Source organism: Apteryx mantelli, chromosome 6 (assembly GCF_036417845.1).
Source record: "Apteryx mantelli isolate bAptMan1 chromosome 6, bAptMan1.hap1, whole genome shotgun sequence".
Taxonomy (NCBI): Eukaryota; Metazoa; Chordata; class Aves; order Apterygiformes; family Apterygidae; genus Apteryx; species Apteryx mantelli.
Window position 1 is genome coordinate 13160075 of NC_089983.1, and position 23099 is coordinate 13183173.

A 23099-nucleotide genomic window follows, 5' to 3' on the forward strand; every position below is an offset into this window, starting at 1 on the left:
GGCTGCGGAGTCCTGGGCATTTCCCCGGAAAGCCCCAGCTGCAGATGCCGTTTCTGCAAGCACGCTGATGGGTCTGCCAGCTTGCAGCAGCCCCTCTCCTCCTGTGTCTTCAGCTGTGCGCTAGTGGGAGTGATGGCCGCAGCCTTGCCGTGAAAGGTAAAGGGAATAAAAGCAGAACTGGAAAAATATAAACTTCTCCCCGATGAACCCAGCAAACATGTCCATTGATGTAAACTCCTTGACTAAATATTCTCCTCCTTATTGAGGTTCCATTGATACTCCTGGCATCAATAAGGAAAAATGCAGTCATTTATCACCTGGGTTCAGATGTTTTTTCATGGGAGGATTTTGATGCTAATAGTGAGAAACTTCCAATGTTGCCAGTGAAATTTCAGGCTAAATGATTACAGCCTTAGGAAAGGGCGACTGAATGCTAACTATTAATCTGTTACTAAAGGGTCTCAGTAGCTTTTGAATAAATGAGGATACTTTTTAAATAACAGAACATGGGAAGATGACAGATGAAACTTCACTTTCATTGCCACTGAGAGAGAAAAGTAGTTAATCTTTGCCCTTTTATTCCATTTTTTGATGTAACCCAATATTTGATAACATTAGGCAATGAAGTGATCATAAGTCAATTCTGTTTCTGCCCTAACTTTGGGGGCATTAAAAAAAATTTCAGTTTTCCAAAAGAATGTTTTTCTGAATTTATTTGGTAAGTAAAGAGTGCTCCATTTACTTTCTCTTTTCTCATTTTAATAGAAAACTGAAAATATGACATGCGAGTCACTGTAAGTGCTCTCTTTAAAGTACCAGAAAACAGGAAGTTATTGCTAGTTATTGCTAAAATTAATTCCTCGGGGGGACTTTCATGTTAGGACAAAACGGCAAAATACAGACTATTTATACAGAAAGAAGCGCACTTTGCCGATAGCGCTGTGTGTTTCCCAGGCGATTGTTTAAGGCATGTGTCTGACAAAGAGCCTTCGCTTTGCAGCCCTGCCTGAAGCGCCTGGGATGTGCCCAGGTGACCGACCGCACGCTGTAGCCCGTGTGCACCCCGGAAACTGAAGTGGGGCTCAACAGGCAGCTTTACCTCTGACACGTGTCACGTTTGGGCATGTCACTCCAAAGCCGTGGGCGTTAGCTTGGCTTTTTCTAGGAACTGCCATCATTTGTTAAGAGCAGTCGTCCAGCGTGAGCCGGGACTGTGGCTTCCTCGCAGGCAGGCGCCGTCCCGGCTTCTCTCGCAGCCGGCGGCCCCTGCCCTGCGGGGCACCGCGCAGCCTCTGGCTGGCGCACACCACCTGAGGGGTTTTTAGCACCTTTATGTTGTATGCAAGTTGTTGCTCAGACCCCATTTTAGCACTCACTAGTTTGGCAGTAATGGTAGTCTCCAGAATGGCAATTAATGAACGAAAGAAGGTTGCACTTTGTGACCTAGCAACCAGGTTTCCCTTAAGCTTTTTAAGCTTTTTTCTGTCTTTTTTTTTTCTTTTCTTCCTTCCAGCTACGTATGAGCCTGCACTGGCAGTGTAAATTGCTTTATGTATACAGTACTAATGATTCTCTATTTGGTGCCAGTTCTTAGCTTATTTTTTTCCTTTAGAAATTCACTGATTACACTGTTTGAGTTCAGAAGTATTTGTATTCTAGGATTGCTAAAATCACAGCATAGTATTAATATATCTGCCTTTCCTGCGACCCTTGAGCCTCTTCAGGAGTGACAGTATATGGACATGTATGTGAAGGTCTTTTGTCCTTACGTTATCCTGCTGCTTGTGTTAGTATCACTTACAAACATTGAAAACCAAAGCATTTTGTGCGCTCCAAGACTATAGCAAGCCGAAGTCTATTCCTCAGTGCTTATGCATCATGTTTACTGCTCTGCCATATAAACATTAAGTAGACACTATAAAAACTTTTAGATTAAGCCACATTTGGGATTTTCTCTGTTTAGTGCGCGTGCTCTGAACTCTTTTCTTTTAGTGCCTATTCCATTATCATTGTATTAATATTAATTAGCACTAATGCCTAGTAGTACTTAAGCTGCCACAAAAGAAAGTCTTTCTAAGGTGGGAAGGTCAGGCATTCAACAAGAAAAAAGATGGGGGGACTTGGGAAGGTATTTGCTCTTTCTTTATTGTATAAACTGCTTTCTCATGCCTATGAACACGGAAGGAGGCAGCACCATAGTTTATATTAAGCTGTACTTTGCTGGAAATATTTATGTTTCTTGAAAAACCTGCTGTGTATGTTGATAGCATAGCACCAGTTTCAGCTTGAAGAAAAAGATTGGATAGACTGTAAGAGAACTAATAATATCTTCTCACAGGAGAAGTGTGTTTGAAAATATCAGCCATTCATACAACCTGTCTCGTTCAAAAAAGCCAAAAGCCTGGTTGTGCAGCAGTGCTTATTTCTGTGAGTCTACAGATAATGTCCTCCTTGAGACTCATAGCAGCGTCCAGTTGGACATTACTGTCAAAGGGAAACGAAACAACTCCATCCTTCTCGTCGGTGTGGGCTTTAAAGGGACACAGAGAGCTTGCTCTGGCCCATCGCTGTTGGCAGGTCTATAAATTACGTGCCATTCACCCCAAGTCTGAACAGGGATCTCTACTGAACTAGGTTTAACTTAATGTTATTTTCAGAACAAATTACATTGATTGCATACTATTTCAAAGCCCCCAAGTAATAAAGTACACAATTAAATGTATCTGTCTGACTAGTTTCGTTTCTCTTTGTGGTTTTCAGTGTAAAACCTTAACTATTTCTTTCCCAGACTCTTCCAGCAAAGATTTTGGTCCTACTCTGGGACTGAAGAAGTCCAGTTCTCTGGAGAGTCTGCAGACGGCTGTGGCTGAAGTTAGGAAGAACGAACTCCCTTTTCACAGACCCAGGCCTCACGTGGTCCGTGGTCGGGGATGTAATGAGAGTTTCCGAGCTGCCATTGACAAGTCTTACGATGGACCTGAGGATGTTGAAGAGGGTATGTTGCTGCTGGTACTTACTGAAGCAACCACCTTCGGTTAGCGCTGCTGGTGGTCAACTCAGTAAAGTAGATAAGCAAGTGATTTAGTCCAGTTGAAGTTGGTTGAATTTTAAAAGCTGCTTATGTCTTCTGCTGAATGGAGCTGTCTTTGCAGTGCCCCATCCAGCCGTGGCTGGGTTTAGTAGAAAGTCTTTCACTTATGTCCTTTGGGGCGGGAGTAGGTTGGAAGAATTAGACCTCAATCCTTAAGGAGCTGTATTTTTCAGCTTCAAGAAACAGCTGCCTTCTTCAGATTACATTGAAAAGCATCTTGTTTGTTTTACAGAACTGTCCAGAGCCCCCCTTCTCCAACCAGGACATTTGTTTCCTGATCTGGTCAAGGAAGAATCTACTGACAGCACCCCAGTGCTCACTTTATTGCAATGGGCTTACAGTCCCCTGACTGGAGATACCCTTTCTTTTAGCCCGAAGCTTACAACTGTGCTTGGTTCCTGAGCTCCCAAATAGGAGGGGGGGAAAAAAAAAACAACCTCTTTTCCAACCAGGCAGAACAGTTCATCTATTCTTTTCTTCATACATTAAAACAGAAAGATCCCAAGGAGTGAATGAAATCATTTTGTTACCTAGGTGGGTTATGTCAGTCCCCAGAACCTCTTGTTGAAGTCAGCTCTCAGTGTTTGCTTCCCAGTGTGTCGGCTTTCTTGAGCTGATGGAGGTTAACAAGCCAGATTTCAAATAGAATAGTGTTTAACCACATGTCAGGGTTTTCATAACAGGAATAATAACTAGAAAACAAGTCACTATAATAATTCTGTATTTAATTTACAATAGAAACCTGCTTGAATTCACTAGATATGTTTAGTCTGCTTTTAAAATTATTCAATTAAGTGAATATGCGTTGCAAGTCATTTGAGCACTCTGTAGACACCGATGCTGTATTTCATGTGTTCATACATGTTTTGGTGATCATAAGTGGCCCCTAACCATTCTCACTGCTGCTCTTTCATCTCTGCAGATGGTTTCTCTGATAAGAGCTCTCACTCTGGTCAAGAAGCGCAAAACATGGAACCCATCCCTCCGGGGAATCCCGAAACAGAAGAGGTAGAAGCCAAAGTGAAAAAAGACAAAAAAAACAGAGAGAAAGAGAAGAAAAAAGAAAAGGGCAAGGCTAAAAGCAAAGAGAAGAAAAGGAAAGAAGAAAATGAAGATCTGGAAAAGAAGAAGAAGAAAGGCTTCGGTGTCATGTTGAGGTATGGCATTTTAAAAAAGCAGAATAACCCATGCTCATTATAATATTATATGAAACCACTGATACTCTCATAAAGTGGAGGAAGAATTATTTTAGTTGGACTCAAAATAATGTTTATGTTATTTAAAAAGAAATCAGTTTATACTTTTACACCAAACTTGTAGCTGAGGCAGAAGACATTTGGCAGACAAAATGTCTTTTTGTGCCTTTGAAATTCATTCCCATATGTCAAAAAAAATTGAGGTTTCAGGCTAAAAACAAGCAAGAGTGTGTGGAGGGGAATGGCTTTGTGGGGAATATTTCTGAGTAATACATGACCCACTCCCACACTCAGACCTTCACCTCCTCTCCCCTCGCTTATCTGCTCTTCCTTCGCATGCTTTGGGGAGAGCAGGATTGCTTGTGTTACTATAAACAGTCTCATAACATTTGCAGTTGCTGAAAACTACTAGCAATGATAAAATCTTATTTTTCGTGGCTTCAGCAATTGCCTGCGGTGGTCAAAACCTCAACTTTCTCCCTACCTGGCACACAATTTTGGATTTATTCAGTGGCTTTTGGTTGGTTTTGCATCTCTGGAATTATCAGAGAGTGGCCAGGATAGCCTGATGCTCAGAAATGGTGGAGAAATCATCTTTGTGAATGCCTAGCTGTGTCGTGCTCAGAGAAGTCTTACACAAGGTGGAATCCCTGAGCACAGTCTTTGTCAAAAGAAACAAACAAACAAAGCAGGACTTGTTACCTGAATGCAGAATAGTTGCATAGTTCATACAGACCAGACCACATGCGTCGGTGCTGGGCGTTCAGACCCAGCCGTGGTGCCGCCTTCAAATTGAGACTATGGAGTCATGGCTAGAGATGGCACTGGTTGTGTTTAGAGTCAACTTAGTTATCACGTTTGAAGTCGGAAGGATTTTTCCATTGGGCAGATTGGCAGGGCCATTATAAGAGGGAGGCTTGGGCACAGGAGGATGGGTTTTTGCTGCATCCGCAGGAGTTAATCTGCTGGGATTGTTTGGGCAAAACTCATCTGGCCATTTCCTTGCTTTTGCTGGAGCCTTGAGTACTGTAGACACCCTAGTTTGTCATCCCTGCCTCTTATGCATGTTTAGTGTATTGAGGATTAAAGTGTTTTAATTTAAGTAGATCTTTGAAATTAATACAGCGTATCTGGAGGAAATTTAATGATCTCTCGTAATGAGGAGAATAGTCTATAAGACCATGTGGTTACTTCTGGTACTGAACACTGTTAGCTTTAGGAGGCTATTGGTGTTTCTCCTGGCATGCTGTATTGTAGGCCAGCTGGGTATGTACACAAAAGCTGCGGCCATTGCTTAGTCAAAGATGCACGTAACTGGTAATCTAAAATTCAGCTGTAAGGTGATCTCACTTACAATAGTGTTCAATAGGATAGTGCTATGTGAACTAGTATTGCAGCTTTCTATTGAGAAGTCCTCCAGATTCAAACATCCTGTGTTATATTGACCTTGTACATGGAAGGTTTTAGATGACTTTCTTCCATGCATCATCAATAGGAATCCTCAAAATTGTCCCAGCAACTTTTGAACAGTGAAGATATGTTGTCCAAAATACACAGGCATGCTTATGTGCCAAATTTCCATGGTTTCGGCAGTTGTTAGGGAGACACGTGGGTACACCAGTCTGCATTCAAATTGGGCTCTTTAGGAATGCCAAGGAAGCACATGCTCACACCTGCGCTGCGCACGTGCATTTGTGTTCGTACTGTGTAAAGAAATAGGGCTTAACATGGAACTGTAGTCAAAACACTGAATAATTAGGAGGGTGACTTCAGCAACTCTTTTCTTGTGTATCTTTAGCTTTATGTCTATTTTCATTCCCTTTTTTAGCTCCTTGCAGCAAATAGGTCTGTGGGAGGAAGAGAGGGATTGGCACAGAGGTCTGACAAAAGCAGCAGTACTCTGGCTCATGCATCACTGACAGACTCTTGACGAAGTTTTATTTGCAAGATCTTCCTTACGGGGGTGTGATGCCGGAGCCAGAAAGGACATGGGATGACGTCAAAATCCAAACCAAGCATTTGTAGTCGACAAAAAAGTCTCATAACAATCAATGTGCAAAGCTGGGAACAATAGGTTACCAGTCTGAGTGATTCACTGTTTTAGAACGTAGTTCACGTTTTGGTTGTACGCGTGATTTTTATACATCTGTTCTTTTCATGTGCTAGCTTTTTATTTTGATTAATAGTCTTCCCAGCAGACACTAATTGTATTTATTTACCTGTATGGCAGCACAAATGGGAATTTCTGTCTCACACTGTTGAAAATCTGTATAAAGCCACAAAGATGGAGGCAACAGATTACAATGAAAAGAGGAAGGGCTGTTTGTAAGAGCTAACAGGTCAGCTGGGAGAGTTTTTGAGGTTCTCTGTCCTTATGAGTGTGTTTTTCCAGAATTTACTAAATTGTTCTTGAAAAAAAATTTGTTCCTGAGAAGGCAGGAGTCCTAGGGAACCCCAGGCATGATAAAAATGAAAGAAGGATGATGACCTGTAAAGACTGAACAAGAGCAAACAGCATTGGTTTACAAAAGAATTGGAGAGAGCGTATGTTCTGCTCAAGATGGGCAAAAACAAGGAGGTATTTTTGCAGGGAGGAACAGCTGTGGGTAACAAAGAGAGCAAAACCAAGGATTTTGAATATGATTTAAAGAGGTAATAGGGAGAGAATGGGGGAACTTAAGAGGGGTTGAATTCTGTCCAAATAGTGGATCTGACAAGTATTTTTTAAAATAGTTTTGCAGTGATGGGAAGAGTGAGAAGTGTTTGTCAGGAGGGCTAGAGAGGAGGAGACTGCAGGAAGAAGTTTTAGATGATCAAGTATTTTAGCAGCATGGCTGGAAAGGAACAGCCAGATTTTTCATGACGTTGTGGAGATGGAACTGGCATGTTTTATTGGTGGAACATCTGTGGGAGAAAAGAGAGAAGCTGAAGATGACAAAAAGTTGTGAGCTTTTGCAGCAGACAAGGTGACTACTAATTCTTGGTAGCTTAAGAGAAAGAAATAGAGCAAAGTATTTAGAAACAGAGATGACTTCAGTTTTTGATATGCTGAGTTTAAATGGGGTGGAGAAGCTGCCATAGGAGGCATTGGGAATGTAAACACTGTATAGGGGCAGAAAGCTGGGTGGAGGAGGAGTCTGTGGTGTGCCTGCTGCAGAAGTGGTGGTGGTACTTGTGATCCCTCCTGTGGGAGACATCTGCAAAACAGGGAATGCAGGATAGAGCCCCTGCTAGACTGGCAGGAGAGGAAGACCCAGTAGAAAAGAAGTTATGAAAGCAGCTGGCAGAGGTTGGAAGAAAGGCACTATATCTGCCTGGGACACTGCAAATTCACTGCCATGAATTTTTCAAACTAGCTGAGTGATTGGCAGCCATGCAACTAATTGATCCTGCTGAGAGCAGGAGCCCCACGCCGATGTGTTTGTATTGCTGCAATTCCTGGGCTGCTTCGTTCAGAGCTGGTTCAGCTGAGCCTGCACGGCTCTGCAGTGCTGCAGAGATGCCGCTAAATAGGAGAACAGACTTCCTGAACCTCAGTGAAAATTGGACTGAGACAAGAAATGATCATCCTTGGCGAAAGCTCCTGGACCTGAAGGACAATGAAACTAGTTCTGAGATGTCACCAGAAAGCTCACTGCTAACGAAGACACATGCACTTTCTGGCTTTTTCTGCAGAGTGACAAGGGGTCAGGTATAAAGGACAAAAGAAAGTAGAGTTTGAGACATGAAGCACCTGCTGGAAAAGTCGCATTTGTCTCTGCTGCGCTTTTTGTGCTGTACTCACTGTGTCATACATGGCTATAACAAGTTTTATCTTGATAGTATGTCCATGTGAATTGGCTTGTTTCTGCCTTTTAATCAATAACAAAGCGTTTCAAGATATTAAAACCAAACCCAAGCATTTATCTGTAGTACAAGAAGGTGTAAGTGTTGGGCTTTAGTCTTTTGCATCTGAGATTTTTGAACATATTGGAATTGCTACTGCATGGGTTTTTTTCTTTTTTCTTTTTTTTTAATTTAACAACAGAAAATAGCAAAGCTGTTAGCAGTTGCTAACAGATTTCACTTAGTGCCTCATCTGTTGCTCAGCTGCTATTTACTTGTAGTTGCTGGGTTTTTGTTTTTTTTTTTTTTAACACACATACGAAAAAAAAAAGAATGATTGCTTTCCTGTTAAGCTTTTCCTGGACTGAAGCTTTATTTAGGTGACTGTGATTCAGGAAGACCATCAAACAATCATGCTTTTATTTTTGTAATCATTGTTTTAAAAAAAAAAAGTGTTTTACTCAGTATTTTCTGAGTATTTACTCAGAATTTTTGGCTGTAGCATTTTTGACTCCTGCACTTGGAGCAAAGTAAGTTAATATGCTGGAGGTTTCAGAGGCAGATGACACTGGTTGTTACTGATTAGTTAACTTTCTATAATCCAAAGCAGTATTTTATTACGGTGGAGATTGTGTAGAGATTGTGTATCGTTGTTTGGTTGTACAAATTATCTTTCTTTTTTGAGTCCCGATGCATATATCACCTGCCATAGTATTGGATTTGCATATGTGCTGTCCAAAGAACAGAAGTTGATTTGGTTAACTGTATGTAACATTGGCTAAGCAAGCATTATTTTACTTTTTGATGTGTTCTGGCACATTGCACCATCATAACTCACTAAATAACCCAATGCTAGACAACAGAAGGCAAAGTAAATTGATATTGTATATCAGGAAAACAGTTACATTAAATACTATCATTAGCAGAGCTGTGACTAAATTTATACTGCAGTCTCAGGAAGAAGCCAGTGTCTAGCACCAGTGCTTAAACTCTTTCTGAATAGATATGATATTCAGTTATGTGCTAAACTTCTGTATGTTCCCTACAGATTCATAGCAGCAGCAAGACTGTGCCGTACCACATGAAAATCTTGGTTCCTCCCTTTCCTGCACTAACACGGCTGGCTGTTTTCAGGGCCTGGTGTGTTTTAAGAAGACTAGTCTGCCTCAAATGAGCCTCCCTGTACTTCTTTTTGAAGGTGTTTGTATTTCTATGAAAAATGCTGTAGTGAAACAACATTTTCTCTGCTTTTAAGCTAGTGCACGGTGTTGTGAGTTCAGAAGTCGGTCCAAGCTCTGTGGGGGGCTCTGGAGGCTATCTGGAAAGGTTAATTTACCCCTTGGTGCAGGGTGGTGGAAATCCCTGACACTGAGCACTAATGCAAAACACATTAGCACTTAGTACCAGGAACACAAAGCTGATCTAACCAAGAGGTTAATCTAAAAAAAAAAAACAATTATTCCTCAGTTTGCTAGGTGCTAAACTTTAGATTTTAAATTTGTCATCTATAGTTATTTAATTGCCTTGCTTTGAAGTCCTATCAAATATTCTTTTCTAACAAAGGTAGGCTTTGAGTTAATTTCTAAATTAAGTTGGAGAAAGACTGAACCTTTAAATCATCAGGGGAATGTGACATCTGCCACGCATTGCTGCTCTGTATCCTAGTCCCATAGCGGTTGTTACAGACCTGGTGTGTAATAAATGCAAGAAGTCTATGGCTCTCTTACTACCTTTTCCAGATAGTGATTGTAAAATTTCTCGGTAGCTCTTTCAGCTTTATGGGTATGAAGGTAAGTTAGCTAATGGACTGCAGCCACACCAATGAAATTTTAATAGCTAGTTACCCATAGGCAGAGGCCAGTAGGCTGAAGTCATGATTTTTTGTGATGTAAAAATTTAAGAGCAAGTGTGTAATTGGTGACTCAGAGTAAAGAGTTTTGCCAAACTGGAGTGCAGTGGAAGAACACCCTCTCGTTCATCCATTCATTATTTACACCCTTGATTCAGAAAAAAAAAGCTCCTCCTTTTAAAGCAAGTTAAAGTATTTAAGTTTAAGCATTAAAGTTAGCTTGGCTTTGCTCGTGTACTAGTGAATACATTCAAAATTGGTAAAGGTGAGAACATATCTAACCCTGACAAATATTGCACGTAACTACAGCTTGAGATGTGTATTTGTGCATGTACCTGCAAGTGCAGCAAGAGGGAACGTAAGTGCATATTAGTTAATTTGCTTTTTCCTCTCTAGAAATAGTACATTTTCTCACATAACAATTCATCTTAAATTATTTACCTTCCATTTCACAATATGAACCATGAATATTTTATTTTTTGTCCCCTTAATTTGCCAATTTTCCTTTGAGCTAAGTGCCCTAGTGATTTTAATTTTTCATTCTAGATGGAAGACAGAAATGACCCTTTTTTTCATTGTTACTGTTATAGGCCCTGTGCTTAGAATGATACTTTTTACAGCTAGCACTGTTGAGCCTGTAATGGTATTGCAGAGTAGATAGCATAATATACAGATATTGACTTTCATTAAGTATGGCACTGTGATAGCATATGGAGAGAATTTTTCTTCTGGTCTGAGTTGCACTGAGAAGTTAAGCATGGGTGAGAAAAGTCAGCAATATAATGAAGGAAGAGCAAATAACATGATGATGTGATTGACAGAGAAAGGCAGTGTCTGCATGTGTGCATACATATATTTATACACACATGCACACATACATATACACATATATGCATCTATATAAGTATATACATATATATGTAGGATGATGGAAGTCAATGCATAGACATGGACAGACAGACAAAAAAACAAGACTGGCTTAAATTATAATTTAATTAGACTAAAGTTATTTTAGAGGTTTTTTGTCCTCAGTAGCAAAATGATCTGAAATGGATCGTGCTTGTGTATTTGATAGTCAATTAATGAGGCAAATTAGTTATTCGGAGGCCTTGATTTCCTTTTGCCTAATTAATATTTCCACTTTCCAAATAGGTAAGTTGGTAAATACAACTCCTGTTTCCTTTAAAGAGCACGAGAGAATGAGAGAGAGGGGGTGCCTGGTTAGTTTAATGTATTTTGAGTTTGTCAAGTATGTAAAAAAAATAAAAAAGACACATCTCAAATGATATGTATCACTTTCTTCCTTTTCCTCCACCGTATTGATTTCTCCTTGGTTGCATTCATAGTCAGACTAAAACAGAGAAAATAAGGGGGTTTTGTACTAAAAATGATCACGTGGACTGCCTACTAAAGGCTTATTTGTTTAATTAAGCATCTGTTCTCTTCTTAATATGCATGCATAAATCTCATTAACGTTAGATATATGCAAGTGCAGTGAAGAAGAATAGACCCCTTACTCTCATTACTGAACTTGGATAACGAGATTTATATTTACTTAACAGATCAGAGCAGAAAGTTCCCTCTGACTATTTAAAAGGACTGGAATTTACAAACTGTTTGCGGGGAGTATGCTTTTTGTAAAATAGTTGCATGTTCACTTCAAGTTAAAATATCATTATTCAAGTCATTATTAATCAAAAAAAATATATGAGAGAGAGAGAGAGAGATAACATGCTTTGTCTGTATGGATAATTTTGTGCATCCAAATTCAGTGACGTGCCTCCTTAAATGTACACCTGCCCTGTCAGTATTCACCTCTGGCTATTTCACACCTGCTAAAATGAAAGCAAACTCCAGTCCAATGGAAGTATGAGCCAGCCTTTCCTGGAGGTGGCCTATTTCTTCTAAGTGTGCATCTGCATGTCTCCCACGTAACCCCTTCTGCAAAAAATGCCTTAAAAAGCAAAGTGTGTTCTTGACGATATCCCCTCATCAAGAACACTGTGGTGATGTGTTTATCCTTCACTCAATATCGTTGGCTATTATTTGTTTTAAAATCCATCTCTTGACTGAGGATAAAACTTGAATACCAGGTTTTCCATATAAGTTATGGTCCATTGGGTGTTTCTGTATGTAGTGTGTTTCTGCATTGCGGTCAAAGATCCTGAAGGTTTTAAAGTCAAGGTTTAGAATTAAGGCTGCCTGAGCTGCATTTTAACTAATAAATACGTATTTTCCTCAGAAATGCAGTACAGAGTATGAATTCTACCTTGAGACAAAAAAGTCTGCTTTGTTGACTTTCTGTCTCAGTATTTCTTATCGTATGAATGTGGTAAATGGGGGGGAGGAGGGGGAGAGACAACAATTAGCAGCAAAATGATACAGAGGGGGGCTCCTGACAGATTCCTTAACTACAAAGTGCTGGCAGGTGCCAGTTTAATAGGTATTGCCATTAACAGCCATCTGTAGAGAAAATGAAATGTACTCATCTCACTGAATTATGATTTATGCCAGACAAAGCAGTCAAACCAAAGTAATATTTATATTATAATGCAGAGTCATTGATTAAATGCACATGGCATCTCAAATCCAGTTGACATTTTAAGTTGAAATGATTGCAGACATGTAGCCATTTATTTAACTATTACTTTAAAAAATGTGTCTCTATTTGTTATTAATAGAAGAAAGTCAGACCTGGCCAATATTTCAATGGTCTGACCTTTTGTTTTGCTGACATATAAAAGGAACAAAGCTCCTTTTAGGGCAGTCACAATCTCGGAGAGCATGAAGAACGCTAGCTTCAGAAAAAACCTGGCCCCTTCGAGCCACCCTGTCCCTTTCTCCCATCGTCTTTTTCTCGGGGGATTTTTGAGGGAAAGCAGACAAGAGATGGTTTAGGATTTAGGAATATAGTCTGTGAGGGACTTTGTTTCAAGTGCTGCTCTGCTACTGGCTTCCTGAATGGCACTGGTTAACTCACTTAGCTGCTCTAGGCCTCAGTTATCCTTATATAAAGGATATCCTTTATCCTTATATAAAATGAAAATAGTAGCGTTTCCCTGCTTCTTATAGTCACTGTTAGGTTAAATATATTAATAAGAATGTTAAACAGTTTGGCTACTTCCATGAAAGTATAGCAGACAAATAGCTTTATTTTTAAGAAAATGAGTATCAAAAAGCAGTATGGTTTGTATGATTCCCCATCTTCTTTTCCTCTGGTCTCTAGGATACTTTCTTCTTTCTCTGCAGATTTCGTAGTGTCTTTCCTTCTATTTTTCTCCAATGATTCCATTTTTTTCTCTTAATCTCGTATTGCCCAGTCTCTCATTTCCACACAGAGTCTCTCAGGTCTCTCTTTAACCTTTCCTCATTATGACTCACCTTTCCATGCAGTTTTAGCAAACTTTGGTCTCTTCTCTCTTTGAAAAAAAGCTGAAACAAGCCCAGTCCACAAGCTTTTGTGCTTTTGGAAGGAGCTCTTTGCTGGGACTGGGTTGCTTGCCCTTAGCCCTTCCTCTTGCTGCTGCTAGCACGGGAGGTCCCCCTGGGTCTCCTCTTCCTCTTCTCCCTGCTACCTCCTAGCTGCAGATGTTCTTACCTTCAGAAATGTGCTTTGGAATACAGTGGCTCAGAATATTAGTTGACCTTTTACCCTGGTTTTATACCTTCTTGGCAGGAAAATTGATTTTTCATTTCAAATTTAACATGGGCAAATTCGTTTTCTCTCTACCAACTGTTCCTCTTTATCTCCTTACTCTGTCATCATGGAAACTAGCAGCACCTTCCCCCTTTGCACAAAAGCCCCTGCATGGGATGTCATCTCCCGTGACCCTTAAACCCACTCAGTGAGATGGTCTCTAAAATTTGCCATCTTGCACAACACATTGAAGACCCGACCGCACACAAGAAACAGTGAAACTTCTTGAACTTGTGTCTCGGCTTCTTCCCTCTCCGCTTGGCTCCTGGTGCCTGGCCACTGCCAGCTTTCTGGGCCTGGGGGCTGCCCACGCCACTGGGAGCGCAACCTCGCTTGCCTCTCCCAGCCCAGCCACCAGCGCAGTCTCCTCCCCACTTTGGCCAGCAGTAACACACCGGTGTAGTTGCGTACGCTTCTACTGGGCAGCAAGTGCTGCGGTTCTTTGGTGGCTGCACCCAGCGCGATGCAGACCTAAAGGTGAACGTTGCTAGCAAGTGCTCCTTCACAGAAATATTGCCTTCGATCAGTTGAAGTGACTTCTCTAGGGTCTTGCCTTGGATGGGGGGCAGTTTGAAAGGATTTGATCTTGCTCTTTAGAAATCTTTGACTAATTCCTTGTGGATGAAAAACAAGATGCCTGCTTCCTTTTCCCTTTGTGGTTTGCAATTTCCCACTGCTGGCCTATTTCTTAATTTTTGGTTTTTCTTATTGTTGAGGGGAATTAGTAAAGAATCTTAAAAGTTGACTCACAAGGTGAAAAATTGTCCATCTCTGTGTGTGTGTGTGTGTGTGTAACACAGCCTATACAGACTGCTAAGTATCTACTACAGTCTTTCAGCATTTAGCTTCAGTATTGGGTTTGAAGTAATTCGCTGTATGCTTGTGCCATTCATTGTCCCTTATGTGAAAGCAGTGGATACCTGGCCTCGCAGTCACCCCATGTTATCAGGTTGGTTGGTAATAACGTGTAAATAGAATTGCAAAGCTCTTTGCTGGTGACAGAAGGCCACCGGCATTGTCTGCTATTTTCTTTCTAGCCAAAGAACCATGGTGAGTAATGAGTCGGGCATTATTCCTTCTACCTCTGCCGTCCTTTTGTTTAGCTTTTTATCCTCTACTGTGGAAACCTGTAGTACAGTGGCTTAGTATAACAGATATGCTAATGTTCTGGTTTTAATTAAAACTAGGTTGAGGAAATAAACTATTCAAAGTTAGCTTTCCTCTCTTTCCAAATATATTTTCCATATCCATTTCTTTGTTTGGAGGTGCTTGTTTCTATTCATGTGCTCCTAAATTGTTCAGCTTCCCTAATAGGCAGTGAGGAAGGACGGCTGAGGAGCTCAGCCTGTTAGTCATTTAGTCATCTTAGTTCATGTTTTTAAATTACTAATTTTTGCTTGTTTGTTTTAATGGAGTCTGCACTGTAAGTATAATTCCTAATACAAGAGCTTTGTCAAAATATGAAGATTTTGTAAAACTTAAAAGCCACTGTGTGGCTGCAGAACATTTTTACTAAGATTAGAGTATATGCTGGAGAGTAACTTACTTGACCTAAATTATTCTAAAAGAAATTAGCAAATGTTTCTTTCCTTTAAAAAGGCAGATTATTATGGGTATAAGTGCTGCAATAGGTTAATGTACCTACCTCTTTGCCATCGTTCGTCTGGTACAATGGAGGGTGCTCAAGGAAGACTCAGGCTTGTGACAGGAGCTCTGGGCTGAAATGGTTTGCTGTTACGTAGAGAAACACAGAGCAATTTCTAGCCATAGTTCTGCTTTGAGTTCTGCCTGCCTGTAGCAGTAGTGTTAGCCTCTTTGTTCATGCATGGGAGATATTTCCTGACTTCTGCAGTTGCAAAGTGGAGGTTGTATTTATGTGATCTGTCGTGTGAATGCTGACGATGTTGTGCAAGACCTCCCTGTGATGAGGCCTGTAGACCTTATGGTGCCAGTTCTCTGTAAACTGCCTAATTTGCTGATTTGCCTGTGAACTATGTTGTACCCAGTGAGTAGTGAAAACCGATTTGGCATGCAAGCTTGCTAGTTCTGAGTGGATAACTGGCTTTAGTCCCTGCTGCTGTAATAAAGTGGATTTGGTTTTATTGCATCTCCTGCATGGAAATTACTATTACAAATCTGTGTTGTAGAGATACTTCAGTGTTTTACAAAGACTTATACATTTGTGCATGCTTTGATGGGAGGAAGGAAGCCACTCTTGTACGAAATATGTGCTCTCTCAGTCTAATTAGAAGCACAGCAAGTTTTAGAGAATCTGAAGCGTGCTAACAAAAATATTCCAATAGCAGTATATTTATTTAGTTCATGCTTCATATTTATTCTAGCTTAAATACCAGCTTCCTCTTGTGAAGATATTTAAAATTGGAGAGAATGAGTTTAATCTTTTCTGGTTTTAGGCCAGAGTTTAAAGAAATTGAAAGAAGATGATCCTGTCATTGTGGGGAAAAAAATCACTACAAGCCCTGGACCTATTGCAGAAAACTTATGTTATACCATAGACTGCTGGCCATGCACTTACATGCAATTGAAAATAGAGCACAGAAAAGATAATCTTTCACTGGGAAAGATTAAAAAAAAAAAAAAAAACCTAACCCACAACCCTAGAGTAGAAAAAATTCTCAGAGGATTGAGGTTTAGAATAACTAAATAGTTCAGGATTTACCTCAGTGATTTAATAACTTATTGAGGCCTCAGCCCAACAGAGAACAAAGCAATAAACTACAGCTGTATTATATACTCTGCTGTCGTCTTTGCGCGAGATCTTTATTAAAACAATGCATTCACACCATAGTAAAAGGCTACAGTGGAGCTAAAATTCAAATACATAGGTAACTCTTTTTGAGATGTGTTGATTATGTGTATATATTTAATTTACAGAAACGTACCCACACAGAGTCCAAATTTTTCTACCTTTGCTATTTTAACCTGTTATCTGTATTCTTGTATTTTTATCAAACTGCTGCATTAGTACATAAAATCTTTTAAAGTATTATATAATTAACTTCCAGAGTATTTGGTAACAACTGGGTCTCCCTGACATGCTATTTCTTCTATGACTGCCAAAGGTTAGAAGAGGAGGTGGTGGATTTAGGTGTTAGTACTATAAGCCCTCCAGGGGAGGGGGGCAAGGAGGATGCTAATGACTCCCTATGCTAAAAGGAGCTTCTTTACAGTACAACAATCTCATCACATCGCTATAACATATCTCACTCGTCTTCTCAAGGAGATAGACGCACCCAAACCTGTTAAAACAGCCCACCTCTGGAGATGAGCATGTTTAATGGGGTGTTGTATTAATGGCTTCATGGGATGCCCAGACGATTTGTTGATCATGGCTGTCAGTTTATTGTCTTTCTCAGTCTTTGTTTGTTTTGCCTATGTCTGCTGTTCGCTGAGTACCTTGGGACACAAATTACCCATCATAGATAAAATTTACTGGTCAAAGGTTAAGTCACTCTCATGAGGCTGCTTGCTTGCGATAGCACTGGTTGCTGTTGACTTTGATACTGCATTTGTTGCAGTGATATTGTAATGCCTTTGCACAATAATTAAAACTCAATAGAAAGGTCTAGTGTAGCTGTTCCAGGTAGATGACAGCTTGGTGAATTTGGTCTGTCATCAGTTCGAGTAGGCTTCTTTGTGAGGAATCCTGTGTGTTGTCTTTAGAAGATGCCAGCCAGCTTGAAACCGGACTGCTCCCTCCTGTAGAGATAAATCCACATCCAGAGGGATTGAACATTTTATGACATCTGGCTGCATTTAGACCAGCACCATCCTTAAGTTTCCACAAAGCTAAATGGAAAATTATGTTGAACATTTAGGTTTCAGTTTAATGATGCAAGAAAATCATCATGCAAGGCAGACACAGACCTAAAACAAGCCTGCAAATATAAAGGTTGATGCAGAAATCTGTCGTATAAATCAGAGGAGATTTCATATACAGCAGTGATCAGAGGAAGGGAAAAGATAAAAAATTAAATTGGTTGCATAAAATGTCATGCTAATTTATAAGCTAAAATGAGAAGATTGTAAATGAAGCACTGAAGTATGAGTTTTTCACTCTGTTTGTAAATATTGAATTAAAATGAGTTTTAAAAAGTGATACAAAAAAACAAACCCAAATTTTGCTCAGTAGCCTTCTCAAGTAACTGACTGAAAAGAGGAGAGGAAAACCAAAATAAAACCTCAGGGAGGAGGGGCGAGGGAAACCTAGAAAGCAACTTAAATTGATATACTGTCTGCATAAAGATAATTGAAGCCATGAGATTTAATTAAAATCATCCAGTGGCTGTTGCTATCAAGAACAAAACAGTGGGCCTCAAACAGAATCCCGCCGAATGTGTGCAGGGAATTTTAGGTGCAAGATAAAAGAACAATTTTACTCTCAGCTATGAATAAAGGTATTCAGTGAAGAACAGCTCAAGCTGTGGGCATTGCAAGGCCCCTGGGTGCCAAATTTCAAGGATAACCAAATGCTCTATAAAAGCATCTTGTGATCAATTGTATTGAATGTCACGGACAAGTTGCATTGAACCAACACAGATGACAACCCATTTGACTGAGCACAGAGAGATCATTACAGACCTTTAATAGGGCAGTTTCAGTTCAGTATCTGTCCATTTTGAAACTCAGTTTCATAATAATTGTGTCAGTCTTTTGAAAAAAATGAAACTTTAATAAAGTCAACATATTGTAGTAGTTCTGGAACACAGAACAAAGAAACTGAGGAGAAATTACTGTAACAAGCAGGTTTATAACCTATTTCCTTTAGAAAAACAGCTAGAACTTGTGTATATAGATGACAACAGAAAAATTCCAGGAGCCCAGGCTAAATTTACATGACCAGTGATGAGGTTAACAGTGAAAATATTTATTGTTTCATGACAAAAGTAGGAGAAATAGAGTTAGCTGCACAAGTGATCAGATCTGATTGTAGAAAACAAAATGCAAATACTGAGGGAGGCCAAGGGGAATGACCAGAATGAAGGAGAGGGTGATAGATAGGGAAGGGTTTCGGGAGCCTGAATAACCAGGAGCTATTCCAAATAGTGGAGAGCATCCTGGAGCCTTCAGTCTTACTAAAGAAAAAACTAGCAGCTGTTTCAAGCAAGTATGGATTAGTCTTAAACCATCCAACAGACTGTTTCTGTCATGTAGCACTCAGTGCTGGCGGGAGGGAGCAGGGTTTCTGTCCTTGGGAGGTTTAAGAATTCACTGAGTGATTCTGCCCGAGTGAGGCAGCAGTTCAAAACCTCAAACATGACAGAGTGGATAATTCTGAAAAAAAGATAAGACTGGGTCAATTAAAATATTTTATTTTTACTCTTGATTTCTCCTTTTTGAAACCTTTTAATATAATTGGGCTGAAGTACTCATCTGAAGAGTCACTCTAATTAAACTCCAAGATATTTTATTGTAAAAATACAAGAAAATATGACAATTTTGAAATTCAAAAAATTCAACCTGTGACTTTACTGATCTCTTCTAGTGGTTGGCTTCCCAGAAAAACAAAGAGAAAATGCTTATCAAATGAAAAACTGGTGACCTCTACAGTTTGCTTGCTTAATAAAATTTACTAGCCTAGAAAAGAGAAGTATAGTATATTTTATAATATATTAGGAAAAGGACCATTGTAATTACTGAACTTAAGGTGTAACTTTATAAAAAGATGTGTGAGATGTGGGTGGAAAACGTAACCTCTTTTGTAAAGTCGTCACTGCTATTAAACTGTAAAAATCTGGCCTGTGCCAACATTACTGGAGCAGGGAGCAAAACTAAAGGGAACTTTAAGTGGTATCAACTGATGGTCCAGAAAGGTATGTAATAGTAATAAACCTTCAACAAAGCACTGACTCATAAATGCGAGGGAAGGACGGTGATGGCGGGTCAGGCCGCGGCGGCGGCTGCTCGGGCTCTCTAGGCTCTGCTGTGGCGCCGGCAGCGTTGGGGAAAGCAAGAGCCTGCCAAGGTAGCACCGGCCCTCGCGGGCTGGCGGCAGGCTTATGGGCTGGAAACGAGTGAGAAAGGGTACTGGCAGCTCCCCGGGAGTGGAGCGGGAATACCGAACGTGAAAAGCAAGACATGTCTCTGTGCTTCTCCCGCGGCCGCCAGTGGAGCGCGCAGCGCGTCGCGTGCCTCTCGAGCGCCGGGCGACGCCGGTGGAAGAGCTTCCTCTCGCCGGCGCTGCTCGGGGCGCGCTCAGCCCCCGCCCCAGCGCCTCGGCGACGTGGACGATGTGATGTGACTGCTGGCTGGGGCCCAGCAGCTTGAAGCGGCCAGGCCGGTTCTTGAAAATGGCCTAGTAGTCTGGCGCGGGGGAGAAGGTGAGCTGGCTGGGTCCGCGAGGGCGCCGAGGAAGGGCGGCCCCCTCCGGCAGCCCTTCTCCGGCCCTGCCAAGCAGGCTGCCATATAATGCCTGCGAGCGAATGAAAGAAATAGAGATCAAATTCAACATAGTTACGGAGGGCTAAACGTGAAGCTTGTAATCATCTTTCCTTGCCCTCCTTTCGGCCCGGTAGCATTAGCTTTCCAGGCCCCCCCGCCAGCCGGGAAGGTGCTTTCTCCGCAGTCGTCCTCGCGCGGGGCTCGCCGGTGCCTCAGCCGCTCAGGGGCTGCGTCTGGATACAGAGACCCTTCTCGGCTGGCTTCCAAAATGAGAGCTGGCATTATGCTTGTTGTTGTTCAGCTATACCTAAAGTGAAACAGACTTTCAAAATCATTTACGGTGGATTCACTGTGGCTATTGACATTTTCTGACAACCTAATTTTTCTCGTAGGCCTTCCCCTCTCCTCGCCTCCTGGTTCCTACTCTGCAAAGAGCAGAAGTGTATTTGGGAAAGCGAAAAGGTTATGAATCAAACTTTTGAGGTATTTTTTAATTGACCCTGGGTAGACATTTTGATGGAGCTGATAGAAAGGTTGCAGATGGTCTGTATTAGAAAGTCGCTTTATATTAGATGATGTTGTATCCTGCATCTAATGATTGAGTAGTCTCCTGTGGAAACATGCATTTACCCATAGTACATAAGGAGCAGTTTCAGTTCTGTACATATTTCATCTGTCACTGAATTAACCTGAAAAGTCTATGGGTAACCAGATCCCTTGGATGGAAAGACTGGACTGATGCTTGTTTGATAACGATTTTTTTTTTCAGTACTTCAACTCACAGGTTTATTCTGAAATGAAGCCACTGTTATTTCACTTGAAACCATAGGCTATATCGACTTAAAAGGCCAGCATGTAAACACAGGCTTTGTTCCAGTGGTGTTTTTCATAGTTTGCACCATGCAATGTAGACAGATTTGGGTGGAGAGAGAGTAATGATACTAAGCAAAAACTACTATAGGTATTTGCAGTTTCATTATAACTGGGTAATGCTATTAGAGGAAAATAGCTGCAAGAAAGTCTAGAGACTCCTATTAAATAATACTGATATTTTCAGTTTTTGGAGTAAACAGTCTGAACTGGGATTGAGATTCACACTAGAGAAGTGCTAACTTTAAATCTAGTTCACTCCAAGAGCTTGGATGCAAGCTAGCCCTTACAATGTGGTAGAGAATCAATAATATTGTAAGCTATTTCACTTGCATCATGTGAAAACATAATCATTTGCCCTAAAAAAAAATCCTTCATTTTTAATGTTGTAATCTTTTAATAGTGAGTGGCTGAATTATCTCTGTAATTCATTACCCCCTCAGCTGTGAGATGAATGGGTTATGTTATGGTTTGTCATTATTCTCCATGGCGGCATGGAGAACAGGCTGGGGATTTAAATCGCCTTCCACCGCATGGGCTACAGACATGCTGATGACTTGCTGTGAGATTGCATTTAGTTCCAGGGTCTCTGGTGCTTCAAAATATAATGCATTCAGTTGCCGTGATGAACAAAAGCTTCTGATGGTTTATGTAGGTATACTAGAAGTGAAATGGAAGAGAAATAGCAAAGAATGAAAATAAAATGTTGTTTTCTTTTACGAGTGACTGGTTGAGTACAGAGGAAAAAGTAATAAATTTATGTCAGGAGGGAAACAAATGTAATAGTTGACATATTATACAGACATTTCTACATGAGTGTGTGTGTAGATATATAATGTGAAATACAGTATGATCTTAACATTGTTATGTACATACTTATGACTGCACTGGCTCATTACCCATTGCATCAAGGATGCTAAAGTGTTTATTATGCTATTTACCAAATTATAGCTATTTCCTGAACAACCGGCCTCCACTGAACATGCTTGCATTCTGTCCATCTTTAATAATGAAGTCTGCACTTTGGGGCAGAAACGTAGCCTGGCAATGATCAGCAGGAAATCAGAGAGAAATTGGTAATCTCTTTAGCTTTACTGTTTTATGTTGTTTGTTTGCCTCTCCAAAGTATTCATTTAGGGAACTTGGGCAGCAGAGGTCAGGCAGCTGAATTTCTTAGTGGATATTAGGAAGTGGGATGAAGAGCAAATGAATCTCTGGTCAGTTTTGTAGAGTGTTTTTGTTTTGTTTTTGTTTTGTTTTGCAATCACGTCTGAGTTTTAGCTAATCCTTTTTTTTGTAGTAGTAAATTTAATAAAAAAATCAGTATACCACTTCATAAACACCAATTATTTATTGCAACATCTTAGCGAGTAAATAATATGGGTTAAATACAAATAAAACAATGCCGGGAGGTAGGGGGAATCGCAGGAGTTTTTGGATGCTCAGGCTGCCCTGCTGCCAGGTGCAGAGCAGTGCCCAGGACCCGGCAGGGAAATCTCCCCTGTGAGGGCAGGCCATTCCCTTTCAAGGATGGTCTCTGCTGCTGCCCCCTTCTTGGTCCCCTTCTAGCACGGCTTGAGTAGTTGGTGTGATTTCAGAGCTTGTGAAAAAAGTCACTGTGGTCATTGCATCTCTTGAAAGTGGTGTTTTTTGTGTTTTTTTTTTTAACTGGATTTCTAAAAATATCCTAGAATAACACTGAAAGACTGGAAGTATTTTAAAAATCCAGTCTACTTTTCACCATATATGGTGTGCATTTTCTTCTACCTTTTCCACTTGATTCTTGGACAATGAAAATGCATGAGTCAGCTGCACATGCTGTTCCTTTTGCTTTATAATGTTGCTCCAAAATTTAACTTGTGAACTCAGTGAAGCAGTGTTTAATCGTAAATCTGATGTTATTTCATTTTAATGTTCAGAAAAGTGTCTCTGATAAGGTTAAAGAAAATTGTTCAAAATAAAATATAAATGTTGGCATGTAATCCCATCAGTTATTAAAAAAATAGTCCAGTCAAGCTGTAGGTTGGCTTTGTAGCTCAAAATGCCTTAATCTGCAGGGAATGCACTATAATGTATGAAAGCAATGTCTTAATTTATCACAGGACTCATTACTTCTGAGTTATACTTTGTGCTCTGAATAGCTGTACTTAACTTTTCATAGATAACGTA

At 40.5% G+C, this 23099-nt stretch overlaps 1 protein-coding gene across 9 annotated transcripts in view; it reads left to right on the forward strand.

Annotated features, from left to right (window-relative positions):
- The window catches only part of PARD3B (par-3 family cell polarity regulator beta), a 440403-nt gene that overhangs the window by 294113 nt on the left and 123191 nt on the right, over positions 1–23099 (forward strand). For all 9 annotated transcript variants that reach the window (XM_067298774.1, XM_067298775.1, XM_067298776.1 and 6 more), the window contains 2 exons: positions 2789–2995; positions 4014–4248. In XM_067298774.1, the coding sequence (XP_067154875.1) occupies positions 2789–2995; positions 4014–4248 (442 nt within the window). The remainder of the gene's footprint in view (positions 1–2788; positions 2996–4013; positions 4249–23099) is intronic.